At 45.5% G+C, this 16,701-nt stretch overlaps 3 protein-coding genes across 3 annotated transcripts; 1 reads left to right on the top strand and 2 right to left on the bottom strand.

The window, feature by feature from the left end:
* Positions 1–3,321: 3,321 nt before the first annotated feature.
* LOC128756468 (coiled-coil domain-containing protein 96-like) lies at positions 3,322–6,781 on the bottom strand. The gene is made up of 3 exons (XM_053861013.1): positions 5,794–6,781; positions 4,005–4,346; positions 3,322–3,936 (listed from the first exon to the last, which is right to left on the bottom strand). The coding sequence occupies exons 1-3, from the start codon at positions 6,373–6,375 to the stop codon at positions 3,643–3,645; spliced, it is 1,218 nt and encodes a 405-aa protein (XP_053716988.1). The 5' UTR covers positions 6,376–6,781; the 3' UTR covers positions 3,322–3,642.
* Positions 6,548–11,130, top strand: tada2b (transcriptional adaptor 2B). The gene is made up of 2 exons (XM_053861012.1): positions 6,548–6,848; positions 9,200–11,130. The coding sequence occupies exons 1-2, from the start codon at positions 6,579–6,581 to the stop codon at positions 10,391–10,393; spliced, it is 1,464 nt and encodes a 487-aa protein (XP_053716987.1). The 5' UTR covers positions 6,548–6,578; the 3' UTR covers positions 10,394–11,130.
* On the bottom strand, positions 10,952–15,124 carry grpel1 (GrpE-like 1, mitochondrial). The gene is made up of 4 exons (XM_053861014.1): positions 15,006–15,124; positions 14,212–14,356; positions 12,679–12,760; positions 10,952–12,237 (listed from the first exon to the last, which is right to left on the bottom strand). Exons 1-4 carry the CDS (start codon positions 15,071–15,073, stop codon positions 11,891–11,893), a joined length of 642 nt encoding a protein of 213 aa, XP_053716989.1. The 5' UTR covers positions 15,074–15,124; the 3' UTR covers positions 10,952–11,890.
* Between the last annotated feature and the right edge of the window lie 1,577 nt (positions 15,125–16,701).

Raw genomic sequence — 16,701 nt, 5'->3', positions numbered from 1 at the left:
AAACATGAGAAAGGTTATATAGACAAAGGAAAAAGGGTTGCTCTAGAGAAGAAAGGCATTAGTCTCCCATAAAGCTGCACATTGACTTTGTTACTGACACTTGAGTTTTATGTCATACATGCTCCGCCCTCTAACGGGCTTCGCTAGTGGTTACCTCCACTCCGAGTGCGCTATTGGTTACCTCCACTCCGAGGCCCTGCCTCGCGCCTGAGAGCCACCGTTATCTGCGCCGAGGAGGCCTAAACGCGCCATTGCCACATGTCCCAAAATGGAGGCCCTTTGCACTCGGAATTTGACATGAAAAGCCCCCTCACATTCAAAACTCTGGCTACAGCTTTTGCAGCGTATTGTGGAGTGGAAGGGGTGGACTGGAGAGCGTTTGTCCCCGCCCTTGGTGAGTCATGGCGGGCCTGCCTGGACCCCAATGATACCCCATTGGCGGTGGGCAGACTGACCCCACCAGGAGACCGCGACCGACTGACGGCTGTTCTGTCGGATCGAGGCTATGCCAGCGGCATGCAGGTCAGGGCTCTTGCTAAGAACATGGCCATACTTCCAGGCTCCATTGACCGTTTAGCCTTCTCCAAGGACACTTTCGATGCCGAAGACGTCCATGAAGTTCAAGTGTCGGCAGCAGGCCTCCTCCGGATGTCACAGGCCTTCATGAAGGCAAGGGGCTGTGTTTGTGCTTCAATCCAGCTGACCATGAGGAACGTCTGGCTGGGTCATATGATCCTCAAGGAGAAGGGACGTCATGCGCTCATCGGAGCACCGATCTTGAAGGACTCCTTGTTCAGTCCGGTGGAGGACGTCATCGCCAGGGTGGAGACCGCGCGGAAGACGAATAAACTTCCGGGCCATATTATGCTCCAGTCCTCACCCCCAATACCTTCGAAGCTCATCGACCGGGGTCGCAGAGCGGAGATGTGTAGTCCTCGGACTGGAGGTGTTGACACCCACGGTAGCGGCCCAGCATCCCCGGCGAGACCAGGACCGTATCCAAGGCCAGGGAAGGGAGAGCACCGGTGCGGCCCTCTGTCGCCGTGATGGACAGGACACTCAAACGTGGCTATGCCCTGTGGTTCTGCCGGCAGCCCCCATGCTTTGCGGGGATCATGCGATTAAACCCCTCCTCTCCACAGGAGAGGAAGTTGCTGCCCTCCTAATGAAGGAAGCAATGACCCCAGTGGAAGAGGAAGGATCCTATTCCACGTACACGACCCGCTATAGCCGCCGTCTCCAAAGGTTCGAAAGGGGAACCACACAACCCTTCCAACACTACTTGGAGGCTCCGGCTGGGGACGATGTTTCTGGAGGGAGGTCTGAGCCTCCGAGCACTTATCAAGAAACGTTTCACCATAGGGTGGCTCTCCTCACACCACTTCTCGAATACACCCCACCTTGACGTGTACGCCTTATTGGTGGAAGGTGCCCGGGAACTCTCTCTCTCGATCGTCGCCACCACTGCATTGGGGAGGCCTAGATCCCTCAGTCTCAGCCCTCAGTCTCGCCCTCTGAACCACCAAACCTTGTGAGGACGTCCCAGTACAGGGCGGGAGCGAATGGTGCCCTCTGCCTGTGTCAGAGGTCCGGGGCGGTCCATGATCGGCCACGGGGTCCGGGATCTGGTGCGCGGACTCTCTGCTGCGTGAGCAAATGCGTCTTCCCCCAGTGGAGAGCTCTCCGACGCCCTCAGTGAGAACCCAAGGGGACATGTCGCGTTCGAACTCCAAACTCTCTCCAGATCTGTTCACTATATCCTGGGAGAGTTCCCACTCATCCATTCTCCGTCTCTGCTCTGACATTCAAGGTGCCCGGAACATGTCGGGCTCTCAGAGGCAGAAGATGTCTGTCCGCCCACTGTAGAATATTGGCTGTCACTCGGTGAAGGGCTGGGGAACTCACCATGCCCTGGCGGTTCAGATACGCTACTACCGTGGAGTTGTCCGCCCAGACCATGACATGCTGGTGCAACAGCTGGTGTGTAAAGTGGCGAAGCACCTTCTCCAAGGCCATCATTTCGGCCAAACCATCTCTGCAGCTGTTCATATATTCAGGAGCCGGACCCAGAAGCGACATTACATCATGCGCTCGCACATTGGGACTGTTTCTTACCTTGCGAAGCTGGGTGAGAAGTGAAGTCATTCTCGCGTCCGACAGTCGAGCTGTCATCACCAACAAGTCTAGCCAGATCCCCATCATTCACCATGAACCCCAGACACTTGACATGGCTCAGGACAGCAGTGGTGTGGGCTTCTGCTTCCTCACTGGATGGGATGATGTTAGAATTATACATATTCATAGAACTGAAGTTACAGTAGGTAACTCAGCATTTTTTACATGAGCTCTTTTACACCCCCATCATGCCATGACTTGCTGGTTGCAGTGGGAACGGGTCATGGCAGTTGTATCCATGTGAAGTGGTGACATCAACCAACCTCTTGGTCTACCAGACCAATAAAAAGTGAAAACTGGCAAGGGAGATCTTCCCTTCATCCCGTCCATCATGAAGTTCATCGCAACAAACACATGCCTGCCATCTTTCAATTCAGAATGTCATTGATAAATGAAATTTGAGTAAAGTCACTCGGTAAGCAGTTAAGACAAAGCTTCCCCTGGTTCAACATAAGAACACGTTTCTTACTTGTCAGATATTTGTGAAATAAGAAGCTTCTATAATGGTCTATAGCAAGATAGCTAGTAACACTTGGTGTGTGGCAGCTCAAACTTGCCAGTGGATGTTGCTGCCCTGCAAGTATGGCTGAAAATAAAATCATGACTGTATCCATATCCAGGTATGAACATTCAAGATGTTAGTATCTCAATTTCTCCTGCTCATCCTGCAACCATCCAAGGTCACCTCCTGCAAGCCGATGTTTGACAGCTAGAAACATCCAGTGGCAGACATTCGACTTTATAAATCATAATTCATACATTTTGTATAATACTACCTGTTAAAAAAAGAAGAAAAGGAAAAAAGTGATTCTCACTAAAACCACAGTGATATGGCATGGTATTAATACAGAGATTTGTGGCATGAATATTGAGACATGAAATCTTGTCTTTATCATTGAGCCTCACCAGTTGAATTTCCCATCCCAAATACATTCTGCTCATTTTTGAGACTGAAAGTACGTTCAAACCAAACATGTTTTATGGCGACAAAAACGTCTACTGCCTACTAAAGACATGGCATCATGACAGGGGGGTCGGTTACAGAAGGATGAGCTTTCCTGTGCTCATCCTGTACTAGTCCTGTGATTAAAAACAGTCATTGAGTTCATCAGTTGTTTTAAATTCTTTATTTTTAATTCACGAAATCACCACAGAAACAACTGGTGAGACTGAAATCACAGCCAAGCTGAGTGCACTCCAGTTATCAACGTCAAAAAAGAAGACAGTGACATCCACGAAAACGATTCCTGTGTGGGCCTCGGCCAGATATAAACATGACATTAACTGCTTGATAAATACACACAAGGTGTACAGGATGAAGAGGAAACACAAATGTATTTTGTTTCATTGAGTTAAAACATCTACTGTGACATGACATGTGAATCAGTCACGTTCAACACATACATTGCGAATCGTGTCAAGTATCTTTACAGGGTAAACAACAAAGTAATCCCGACAAGGAAATTGTCAGTGACTGTTGTTAAGCTCCGCCCATCTGGTTTTGATTTTCTCCAGCGAATCCTCCAGTTGCCGACAGTCCTCCAGTGTGTTGTTGTAATCCTGAACGAGCTTGTTTCCATGCAGCACGAAGCACTCCTTCAACTTGGCTTTCTCTCCGTTCAGGTGATAGCAACCCTGCCTGGTTTGGCTCATAAGGCTTATCTCATGGGCCAAAGTTGCCTCCAGTTGGACAAGGCGGCTCTCATTGGCCTGCATTTTCTCATGAGCCCAGCGGATCTTCTCCTTCACGTTGGATAGGACCTGTAGGAGAAAGCAGAACGCTCTTGTCTAACAACAGCTGTCTTCAGAGTTGTACAAATGGGGCCTACCTGCACACTGACATTGTACTTCTTCTCCAGCTCTGACCACTTTTCCCTTTGATGATCTGCCAGTTTTGCTGTCTGCAACCTGTTCAGCTTCTCCACCAGTGTCTTGGTGGCGCTGGAGAGCTGTGTCACCTCATCACGAAACTTTGCTTCTAACACGTCATTCACCATTTTCAGGCGAATGTTGTCGCAAGACTTCTGGATGACTTTCTCCTCGAGGTCCTGCAGAACTTTGACAGCAGAGGCAACTTGTGCCTGGGAAGCGTCTTTACTCTGACGTCGACTGAGAACCTTCACAGCCACTTCCTGTTGATGGGCGAATAATGAATGCCACTCTTGTTTCACCTGAGGATTGACACAACATCACCACATTATTTACCTGTGTAGGTCAGACAGAAACATGAACTAATACACTAGCACACAAAAGTGAGTACACCCCTCACATTTCTGCACATATTCCATTGCATCTTTTCATGGGACAACACTGAAGAAATTGATTTCATACCATATAGAGGGGTCAATGTTCAGCATGTATAACAGTGTAGCTCCACTAACCCCTAAAAATAACGCAATACTCAGAAAATAAAAATGTGAAAATTAGGCCCATTTAGCCATATTCCCTTCCCAGTGTCATGTGACTCGTTGCAAGGTCTCAGGTGTGAATAGGGAGCAGGTCCACACTCACTCACACTCGTTGGTCACTGGAAGTGTAACATGGTGACTCATGCCAAAGACCTCTCTGAGGAAAAGAATCGGCACATAAAGATGGCCGAGACTGGAGTAGAAGAAGATTGGCAACATGCAGAAACTGAGCTTCAGCGTGGTGGCCAAGACCAGACAGCAGTTTAACAGGACAGATTCCTCTCAGAACCGACCTCGTCGTGGGTGGCCAAATCCTCAGCGTGTCATGTGCTGAGGTTGTCCCCAGAAAAGAGACGTGTGAGTGCTGCCAGTAATGCCGCTGAGATGAAGGGGTGAGGGTTGACCATGCATCAAACTGGTCTGTGTGACTGCCGTCCCAGAAGGAAGCCTCTTCCAAAGATGATGCACAAGAAGGCCTGACTTAGGAGATGGATTACTGGAACCATGTCCTGTGGTCTGATGAGACCAAGATACATTGGTTTGGTTCAGATGGTGTCAGCTGTGCGTGGCAGCAGCCATGAAGGGAACCATGGATGCCAATGCATAGTGACATACTGAGGCAGAGCATGAGAGCAGGGAAGAATTCCAAAATGATAAGGACCCACTGCCTTGCTAAAGGAGCTGAGGGTGAATGTGATGGACCTAAACCCTGTTGAGCATCTGTGGGGAATCCTCACACGGCAGGTGGAGGAGCACAAGGTCAAGGTAACAGCCACCAGGAGTGGAAGAGGATTCCATTGGCAACCTGTGAAGCTCTGGTGAACTCCATGTCTAAGTCAAAAATAATGGTGGCCACGCAAAATACTGACTCTTCAGGGCACCATATGGAAATTTTCATTTGGTGGACTGACTTCTGTTGCCAGCGGTTTAGACATCAATGGCCGTGTGTTGACTTGAGAGTCATTTTTATAATGAAATATTTGCAGAATACTGTCAATAACTGAGGTCATTCACATGAATGTGACTGTAGATCTTACTGTGGTGTGGTAACTAGCTTCGGACCTCAGAAAGGTCACAGAAATACTTGACATTTGGAGTCAGACGTGGCAAACTACTGCATTTTCTGATGCCGTAGGCACTACAGAATGTCTGGTGAACACAAATGAAGTTCCACGAGTTCTCAAATGAATGAAATGATCTGCACCCTGACCTCATCCAGTCTCTCCTGGAGCACTGAATCGGAGAAGCACAACTGCTCAATCTTCTCCAGCTCCGCTGCTTCCTGCTGTTTCATTTCTGCCAGTAGCTTCAGGTGTTTGGCGTGGATCCACTTTAGGACTTCTTCGTCTTGCTGAGCATCTACTGTGGTCTCCTGCAACACTTTGACCAGCCTGGACTGTAAGACAGTGTTTTGTTCTCTTGCCTTGCTCTCCTCCTCTGTAAGGTCACGAAGGAGCTGGTCATCGGTGAGATCATCATCACCTGCTGGACTTCTGGCCAGTTCTTTCTCTTCCGCTATTGGCATCTCTAGCTGATGCTGGAGTGCGGTGCCTCCATCCTCACCGTTTACATCAAACTCTACGCTCTCGTCGTCAGACTGGCTGCCATTTGTGCGGTGTGTTTCTTCAAGTGATGTGGCTCCAGCTTCCACTGTGGTCGGTTCAGAGGACTCCACTTGATCTTGTCCACCAGAAGGTCCAGCCGCATCTTTTTCATTCTCAGATTTTGGATCCAAATTAGAGACAGGGTTTTCCACTCCCTCACTCGCAGGCGCTGCTGCATCCATATTCATGTCTTTCCGATCAATTCGATTTCAATGAACGATTTCAATCGACGGAGCCAGCTCCAGCTTCTCTCCGCGTGCCTTGGGTTGTCTTGGAAACACAGCAGCCAATCATATGACGCGCGCGTGGACGAGCCGCGCGCGGGGAGTTACCACGGCGCATGCGCGTGCTGCCGTCTCCTCCAACAACAGGAGAGCAAGAGCCAGGCAACATGGCGGACCTGGGGAAGAAGTACTGCGTCAACTGCCTCGCAGACGTCACCAATCTGCGGCTCCGCTGTACAGATTGTCCGGACATCGAGCTGTGTCCAGAGTGCTTCTCGGCGGGTGCAGAAATTGGCAATCACCGGAGATGGCACGGCTACCAGCAAGTCGACGGTGGCCGGTTTTCTCTCTGGGGTCCCGAAGCAGAGGGAGGATGGACCAGCAGGGAAGAGCAGTCGCTGCTCGATGCCATCGAACAGTATGGCTTTGGCAACTGGGTAATTCATCTGTGAACTTTTGGGTTTGCTAGTTGCTGTGAAACTTTATTGTGAGTACATGGAAAACGTGGGGAAACTAATGGAAAACAGCCAGCAGTACCCTTGTGAGCTAGAAACAGTTTAAAAATACTTACGAAGAGTCACTATTGATATATTCGATCTGATCGACTTTTTGTCGTATTTAAATATTTAGAAACTTCATTGTTTGTTTTTGGCATATATTTAAGAATTCGTCATAGGCATGAAAGAAATCGTTTGTGTTAATCACACTGTTTTCCCGTGTACATCTTGCTATAGATCATGACATTCTCGGCTGACTGGGTGGGTGAATCCCAACTCTAGAGAAACTTGCCTGTGCTATGCCTGGGCTATACAGCTTTGTTTTTAGTGAAAGAGTGAGAGAATTTGCTGGTGAACAAAGGCAAATACGGTGTTGAGAGGTAAAATAATCTGCTGGTTCATTGGTAGTTTTTCATATGAAAGTTTGAGGTATGTAGTGAAACGTTGTCTTTTATTATTGTTATTCTAAGATGTCATTGAATTGTCAATGTCCAGGAGAGTATCACAGGAAGACTGACTCCTTCTTTTGCATATTCACACCTTAAAGTTAAACCAGTCTGATCACATCAGGCGATGGTTTGATCTTCACCCCCTTTGTGTGACAGTGGGGTGAGGGGTGGGCTTCTCATCTACTTATTTCATTCTTTCTTAAAGTTCTGTATATTTCAACAAATTGTAGTGTTGTAGATGACGTATAGCTGCGATATAGCCAAGGTTTAAGATTGTACACTGATAGTTCTGATAACATTGTGAGATTATTAAAAGCCAGACAACACAAAGTAGTTCATTTCAATGCGTGGTTCTCCAGAAGACCAGATATTCAATGCTAAAATTGAATCTTAAAAGATGATTAATGCTTACAATGTTATGCTTTTGTCATGTTTTTTAGCCTCTTCAGAGGTTATTCTAAAGAATGTTCTTGACAGTACCGCTTATGTTGCACTGTTGTAGTAAACAATTGTTTGCATGAGGAAAGCTCTGCTGGCCACTCCGTTGTTGGTAAAGTCTTCCTATAACTTCCATTCAGAAAAGATGCATAATGTTTAATTATTAATTTGTCATTAATCTTCAGAATGCCAGGTGAAGAGCTATACATAAAGTTTTGTCTCCATTAATGTTCTGCAAGAATATCATCATATAAATGCTTTATAGATTGTTTTAATCATGTTATATTCATCAGTTAAGGAAAATGCATTTGCTTTTGTTGACCTATCCTAGGGATGAGTGTTCCACATTATCATCTCAATTTTAACATGTGTCCATAGAGATTTGCTTTATTGTTTAGCCAGTATTCAAGTATTAAATATAATGTACTTTGTTGATTTTGGAGACAGTTTCCAGCACACTTTTCCACCTGTATAGTTTTCATGAGGGTGGCGTTCCTGACTGCAGCTGTCAGCTGCGGCTGGCTGATGGTTGTCTCTTGACCAATCACAGAAGAGTGGGCGTGACTAAGGAGAGCAAGATTTCTGCTCAACTGAAGCGTTTTCGATGTACAGGAACAAATATTTTCAAGTACAGTGGTACCTCAGTTCTCGACCACAATCCCCTCCAGATGGCCGTTCGAGAAGCGATTTGTTCAAAATCTGAATCGATTTTTCCCATTACAATGAATGGAAAAAGAAATAATGCGTTCCAAGCCTTAAAATAGTCTTTTGTAGGAGTGAATGTAGAGTGTCTGCTGCAGGTGCGCTGTTCCTCTATGTGTGTGGCCGCTGCATGTGGGAGGGGTTGCCGAGTGAGTGACGTCTGAGGTCAGTGACGTACAGAGGCTGCGTTATACTTTACACAATAACAAAGCGCGTTGTGGGTCAGCTGATCGGTCCGTGCACGGTATGTTTTTTCCGACTTTTTTCGGGGGCGTTCAAGTTCTGGATTTTCGTTCGAAATCTGAAGCAAAAAAATCCCGAACTTTTTGTTCAAACTCCGATTTGTTTGAAGTCCAGGACGTTCGAAAACCGAGGTACCACTGTATAGGAGTTTGTGTAAGCCGAAACACGGATGTGTTCAAAGGGGGTCAAAAGACACTTATTCAATGCCTTTATATTTTGAAGTGTACTCACTGGCAAATGACTGATCGGTGACATTTGAGGCAGGGAATCTGAAGCATGGCAGACCTAATGTACACACCAGACTATGTACTGAAGCTCAAAAGTGAACATAGGCTCTGGGGTGAGGAGTCAAAACGGTGTCTCAGTTGCTAACAACATTCAACAGTGCTAAACTTGATGAGTGTTTTTGTCTTTTATTCTTCTAATTATATCCCTTCATGTGTGCGTTGCCCCCCTCAGGAGGACATGGCCTCTCAAGTGGGACCGTCTCGAACTCCTCAGGAGGTCATGGAGCACTACGTCACCATGTACATACATGGGAACCTGGGCAAGGCCTGCATCCCTGACAGCATCCCTAACCGGGTGACTGACCACACTTGCCCCAGCGGGGGTCCGCTGTCGCCGAGCCTCACTACACCGCTGCCACCACTGGACATTACCCAGGCGGAGCAGCAACAGCTGGGCTACATGCCGCTGCGCGACGATTATGAGATCGAATATGACCAGGACGCAGAAAAGCTCATCAGTGCGCTTTCGGTCAACTACGACGATGAGGACGTGGAAATTGAAATGAAACGTGCCCACGTGGACATGTACGTGCGAAAACTTCGAGAACGCCAGAGACGCAAGAACATTGCTCGGGACTACAACCTGGTTCCGGCGTTTCTGGGCCGTGACAAGAAGGAAAAAGAGAAGGACAAGCCCGGAGCATTAGGAGGTGCGGGAGCTGTTACAGGAGTAGGTGGCGCTGGTGTGGCCGGTGGTGCCGTCGTCTCTGGTTCCACACCAGCAGCCGTGTCGGGTCCAATTCCAAGTACACCCAAGAGGAAGATCACCAAGGAGGAGAAGGACCAGCGCGTCCGACTACGGGGTCTGTGCCAGTTCATGGCACACCGGGAATTTGAAGACTTTTTTGAGAACATGCACAAAGAGCGTGCGCTGAGGGCCAAAGTGCGCGAGCTGCAACGGTACCGGCGCAACGGCATCACTCGCCTTGACGAGTCTGTGGAATATGAAGCAGCGCGGCACAAGCGTGAGAAAAGAAAGGAAAACAAAAATGTCATCTCGAAAAGGAGCAGCGGGGGAGGACTGGGTTCTGGGGTGGGTGGTGCAGGAGGCGGTGGCGGCATGTCAGGAGGGCTGGGTGTTGGTTGTGCCATCAAGGAAGAAGGCAAGGAAGGAGAGTTTGCCGCTATAGAGAACCTGACTGGGTTTGAGCTGCTGTCGGACCGAGAGAAGGTTCTGTGTAACTCTCTCAATTTGAGCCCGGCCCGATACCTGACTGTAAAGACTATTATCATCAAAGACCACCTGCAGAAGAGACAGGGGATCCCCGCTAAGAGCCGGCTCCCCAGCTACCTGGACAAAGTGCTGAAGAAGCGCATCCTCAGCTTCCTGACGGAGAGCGGCTGGATCTCCAGAGACACGGCGTAGACTCTCACACGCCGTCACACAAGCCCCTTTGATCAAGACATGTAAATATGTAAATGCACAAAGAAGAGTCCCTCTTGGAATAAAAATATATTTTCTTACCAGATTCTGGGGCAAAACACTTTTGTACTGCTGCGAAAGGGCCGCTAGCTGTGTTTTGGTTCAACGAGGCAGATCAGTGATGCTGGCTTTGTTCCAGACGTGTGCCCCGAGTGCAAGGTTCTAACATTACATGCCTTAATTGTCCAAAAAATTGTACCTTTTATTTATACGTGTTTACAAGCTTTCCTTTGAGCGATGACTGTAGCAGCTTCGAAGCTCATGAAATGTAAATGTAAATGAATCTGGTCATTCTGAAGTGGTGGTTGGCGAGAAGACTGTGAGGGATCAGTATTGACTACTGATCTATTGGCAGCAATGTTGAATACCAACGTTAGATTTTTTTATTCAGCTGCATTGTACTGACAGAAGTTCTCATGATATTAACGCCAAATGTGTTTCCAAGGACTTCTTCATTCGATCAAACCATTCTGAAATGTTTTGTCAGGAGTCATCACTACTTGTATTTCCTCCTGTATGATGTCTTGTATGAACTTTCCGCTCCTGTGCTCAGAGTTTCTGCAGTGTTTCCTACCACTCGACATTTTTACAGATTTTCTAATGCGTTTGCACACGAGAAGTGATGCATGTTTGTGCTGGTGTACGAGTGGACACACATTAAAGTGGAGACATTGACTTGCCGTTTTGTTGTCCATCTTCGGCTCCTGTTTGCTCAAAGAGAGGATAGAGGGGTTTCTCTTAGTCTCGTTTTATTGAGGTTGTACATTATTTTCCTGTGATTATATCATGCCAGTTGTTTTCTGATGTGGACCCTGATGTTGAATTACCCCTGGAATCAACTCTTTAACTGTTCCTGTCCAAAATCGTGAGGCTGCACTTAACGCAGCACATCGCTTCTTTAACCCACCACGAGAGGCTACAACTCGATTTCTTGAATCAGTTGCCGAGACCAAAAACTGGATACCAAACCTGTTGAGTTTAACATCAAGGATGAATAAAACTTTAGTGTGCTGTGCGTATTAGCAGTCACAAGTCACATGACCAGTCTTCTTAGTATGAACAGTTCAAGTTGATACATGATACGACTTCTGTTGACCGCAACATAACCAAAGATAAATGACTGCCAACACATTTCGTTACACGTTCAAACTGGAGCCACACAACAAGGTCATGAATCAAGATTCCTGATCTGGAATGATGTAAGCAGACAAACGTCTAAGGGATGCTCACTTAGGTGGGATCATGTGGCAAAACAATTGGCTGTGAAATGACAGATTGAACAGCTAAATCCTTGAGTGACAGATGATTTAAAAATGGTTTGTATTCCAAAGTTCAGCTCAGTCCAGTTTGGTGATGGTGTCTCCAAGGCACCTGGGAGTGAGCCATCGCCCCTCTCAGTCTCCAAAAAAAAAAATACTACAGGCAGTTGCATCGGCATTTCTAAGGAGCTTTGACGACACCGACCAGCGCCGGCCGCAGCGTGCGACCATGAAGCTTGTAGCCAACTTTGGTAACCATGGCAACAGTGCCAGGCTCCTTGCCTTCTACCGGAGCGTGGAAGAGCGCCTCATGCTCGTAGGGGTCAAACTTCTGGCCGTCAGGGTTGAGCTTGACCAGGCCGTGCTTTGTGAACACCTTCTGAATTTGGGTCTCGGTCATCACCAGGCCGTCAAACAGATTCTTAAGGTGAGGGTTCTGACTGCTCACTTCCTCCTTGGGAACACTCTGCGTTGCCTTCTCCAGGATGTCAGCCACCTCCAGCAGGTCCTTGCAGAAGCCCTGGATACCTGAAGGTGGACCAATCATTTCATCAAATCTTTGCTCCGAACTACAGACAAGGAAACGGGTGTAACAACAACTGTCCAGCAGGGGGAGCTACAATGCATGCTAATCTTCTACACCTCCGTGACAGTTTGAAATCGATCAGGATCAATTCTGTTGGCACAGTGAGGTACATTTTACTGAGAGGAAGACAGCGCAAGACTAGATATTTATATTTACTTTAGTCATTTGACTGCTTCGACAAGCATCACGTATATACAATCTGCACTAAGACAGTGAACTATTTCCCAGTCAATTCTTTGTAACTACAACCACAACTACTGTGCCCCAAACAATCCTTGCCCAATTTGATTATACATCAGGAAAAACAGGAAACATACTTGAGGTAGTGGCATTCCGTTACTGAGATATGGTCAGTAAAAGGAGTCAGAATAAACATATTTTACCGTATAATTTAGCATCTTCGACCATCCTCTGGCTCCTTGACCGGAGGTTCTCTGTGTCAGCCAGGGCGCGTTTGTACTTTTCCTACGGAAACAAAAAAATATGATGAGCACAAAACAAATTAAGCATCAGCAGAACTACTAACCAATTAAAACCCACCTCATTTGTCCTTCTGATAGCCAGTAACAATCTGTCTTGTTCAACTTCAGTCATATAGCCCAAACTTATAAAGTGATTCTGTGTTTATCCAGCATCTAAATCTTACACACAAATGGCTTACAAGTGTGTGTGGTGCGTTTCATGATCACTATCATCAATTTCCTCATATATGGCATTCATGAAATGCCCAAATTGATCATTTAATACGTCTTACCTTTTGCATGTAGAACAGACAGTAGTTTGAATGTTAACATTCATAACTTGAGTTAGAGTCTTCTTCTACAGCTTACTTTACATTCATAGCATTACTTCTCCTGGAATCTCTCCCACATTCAAACAAAATTGGTATTATGACTGAATTATCCCAAACCAAATAGAAATTTAATCGAGATTTCAATTGAATCAGGCCCCTAACAATCTAATCCGATTGTAGAAGAAGATATGTGCAGAGATTGCTGCTGTCCACTAGTACAGTGACACTTAACCATCGGGCCGGGGCCCATGGTTGGGCTGTGAGCGCCTGCTAGAGGGCCACTAAATGTTTTTTGTTTCACACCTCTGGGTTGTGAGGGCCACGAGACGCTCAGTTTTAATACATTAGCCACTAATGGTGGCAGTAGTGTGTCACTGAATTGACTTGACAGCTGTAAATCGGTGATAGTTAAAAACTATAGAGTAGTTCTTGAAAAGAAAAAATGCTAAAGAAAGTGACAGTGCTGCCCCCAACAGTAAAAACTGTTTTAAAAGCAGTTTTGAAAATGAATTAGAACGTTTTATGGCGATACTTTCAATTTCACTTACTTATATCTTATATGGAGTTTAAATAAATTAATTTTATTTTATAATGTTTAGACATGGTTTGATTTATTTTATCCAGAATTTTATTCCGTTTTTTTCCCAATTTTCTCAACAGTTTGCATCAAGTTTTTTTTTAGTAAATTTGATGAACATGACTTGCACCTGGTTCTGTTGCAGGTTGGACTTTTCTATTACAAATATCTTTGTGATGATCACATGGTTTCATGTCATTTCACAAGGTTTTGGTTTATTTAAGTGCAAGTAGAATAAATATGGTTATTGATCCCATCGAAACCAAGAGTCATGAATAACTTGAATGGGCCCTGGGTCCTTTTTTCTGGGAAAGGTGGGCCCAGAGATCAGAAAGGTTCAGAACCCCTGCAGTAGTATACAGCAGAGCTAATCTTTGCGAACTGGGTTGCACTTGGACAGAGGACACAGGACTGAATCTGGCTGAGGCAGAGCCTGTGTGAGTTGACCTGAGCGAGCCTGATTTCCCAGGTACCTTTACCTACGCAGTGTAATTACATTTGGTAAGATAGTGTTCGCATGATCTGATAACCATGAGCCCCATGTACCGTCATGTCCTTGAGTTGTTCTTCTAGCTGGGTCATCTCTTTCTGGATTTTCTCTGCATCTGACTGCTCGGGTTTTTCGGCGCCCTCCTCAGGAGCCGGGCCATTCTTCTGCTGTGTGGCTGTACACAGCATCCGCTGCGAGGCCCTGAGGAACCATGTACAAGACATAAATAATACTGAAGCACTGCGACAAAATAAGTGTAACACGTTGGCTAATGGCATCCCTGACCAAAGTATTTACGGACGGGGATTCTATCATTCATGAATAATACCTTCAAACTTTCTGTTCCACACAAAAGTATAATGACCAAACAAACAAACAAAAATAGGTGAAAGGAAGACAAAAAGAAACCTTTGGGTTTAGAATCAATTTAAAAAACGTATACAGCGTAAAGCCCAACCTTCGGGTGGTTTGGTTGAGTAATCTGAAGAAGTACGCTTCACCTTTAACTTTTAATTATTGCCTTTTAGATTGGTTGAAATTGAAGTTTTGACATCTTTTGCCAGACTTGTGTGAGAATGGCGAGATGTCAGCATGGGGGTCACAGCGTCTCCACGATCCAGTATAATTTCAGCTGTCAATGAATTGGACAGACTATTTCACAGAAACAAGTCCATCGAATCGCACTTTCATCGCACACCGTAATATTATTGTGGTTTAATGGCGTTAAGAACAGTCCGATACGACAAGCTAGGTCGTCATTCATCAACATGTGATGACAGCTCACAAGTATTAAATGCAACGTTTGAACAGTCAATGGAACGAAATGAAAACATACTACTTAATATGTCACCTTGTCAGAGCCGATGATGTTAACAGGGAATAGCTTCGCCTCACAGCTCGAACACACACACTCGCCATGGTCCACTAGCAGAGCAACTTACAAAACACGCTTCCACCGGACACTCCAACGGCTTTCTAGCAGTGGAGCCACTCGACCAATCAGAAGCAAGTACGACGAGCAAGTCCACATGTCAACCAATGACAAGCGTATATCTGAGGTGTAGTTCGGTTGAGCTGGAGTTAAAGGTGAAAAGTACACATGTGACCAAGGGCAACATCCACCCACAAGTACAAAATTACATTGCGTCACTTTTAGGTAAACGTTTTTGGAATGGACTGAGGAAGTGCTTAGCATTTCTGAAGGTATAATTATATTTTTTTTGGCTTAACATCTAATGTTAGTGCCTTAAAATATTAAAAACGCGTGTGCCAGAAATGATTGAGTTCGTGTTCATCCTGCAGTTCATGAATATGAGTTCAGTCGAGTGTCTTGGGACGTGGAGAGACGACACGTAATGAACATAATAAAGTGAACTCCAGTCAGTCATTTTCAGGAACGTCCGCTAGATGTCCTCCTCTGGTCGGGTTCTTGTAATTTCCCCATTTTCTTATTCATAACCCCCGACATTTATGTCCCAATTAATTACTATTAGTGATGGGCAAAATAGTTCATTTTAGTGGCTCACTTCATTTACTCTCGTTCAGTGAAAAGAACAAATCTTTTTTTGAGTCTCACAGTTCTTAGTTTCGCCACCTGGTGGCGACACGCAACACTGCGATCGAATTGTAATAGTTGGATTTAAACGCCAATTTAATTGACTTTACCAACATTTTAAAAATAAAACAAAGTGTCAAACATGGCATGCTGTTAAACAATTTGGACCAAATGAAGCAATTTTTCTGTTTGCAGACTCACTGTATGCAATTTGCTGCTTGAATGAAGAAGTGGTTGAACATCATTGCATGGTATAAATGTCCAACAGCACAACCTCAGAGCCTCTGACTTAGGCTCTACATCAGTCTAATGTCTAAACCATAGTCTAAACCATCTTGAAGAGCTGGTCTGGTGTTTGACACTATGTGAACAAGTAAAAACTCAGCAAAATATCACCACTGAGGGAAGAATGCAGACACTCTAATCAGGGTCATGTTAGAAGGTACATAAAACAACTGAGGAAGATTTTAAAAACTGTTTATTTTTTTCAAAACATAACAAGAATAAATAAGGTAAAAGAAACAACTCTCTCCAGCACATGGAACTGGTTCTGCAGCATCCTCCTTGAGACCTAACACAGGAACAGGGACTGAGAGACAAGAATGTGGTCACACACACACTGCACCAGCTACATGGAGGAATCCCTGAACAAAAGCCAACAAAAGCAGTCTGTTTGCTTTTGTCCCGAATGTTTTTCATTACACAATGGCCCGGGTTTCCACTACTCTGAATGTACTTGAAATTCTTCTAAAATTGAAATTCTTATACAAATATTTTCAAGACATTAAAAGAGCTTTAGTTTAAATAAGGTGTTATAAAATCCTGAATATAGCCACCATCGTGATTTATTTTGCCATTGTCAAAAAAAAAATTAAAAATAATAATATATATATATATATATATATCAGCTGCCACAATTGTTGGAGAACGATTCGTTCTTTGAACTGAACGAAACTCTACACCGGAAAGTGTAGGGAAAGAGAGAAGCAAA

The sequence above is a fragment of the Synchiropus splendidus genome, chromosome 3 (genome assembly GCF_027744825.2).
Source record: "Synchiropus splendidus isolate RoL2022-P1 chromosome 3, RoL_Sspl_1.0, whole genome shotgun sequence".
Lineage (NCBI taxonomy): Eukaryota > Metazoa > Chordata > Actinopteri > Syngnathiformes > Callionymidae > Synchiropus > Synchiropus splendidus.
Note: the sequence above shows the minus strand (reverse complement) of the source record. Positions and strands in the feature narration are given on the sequence as shown.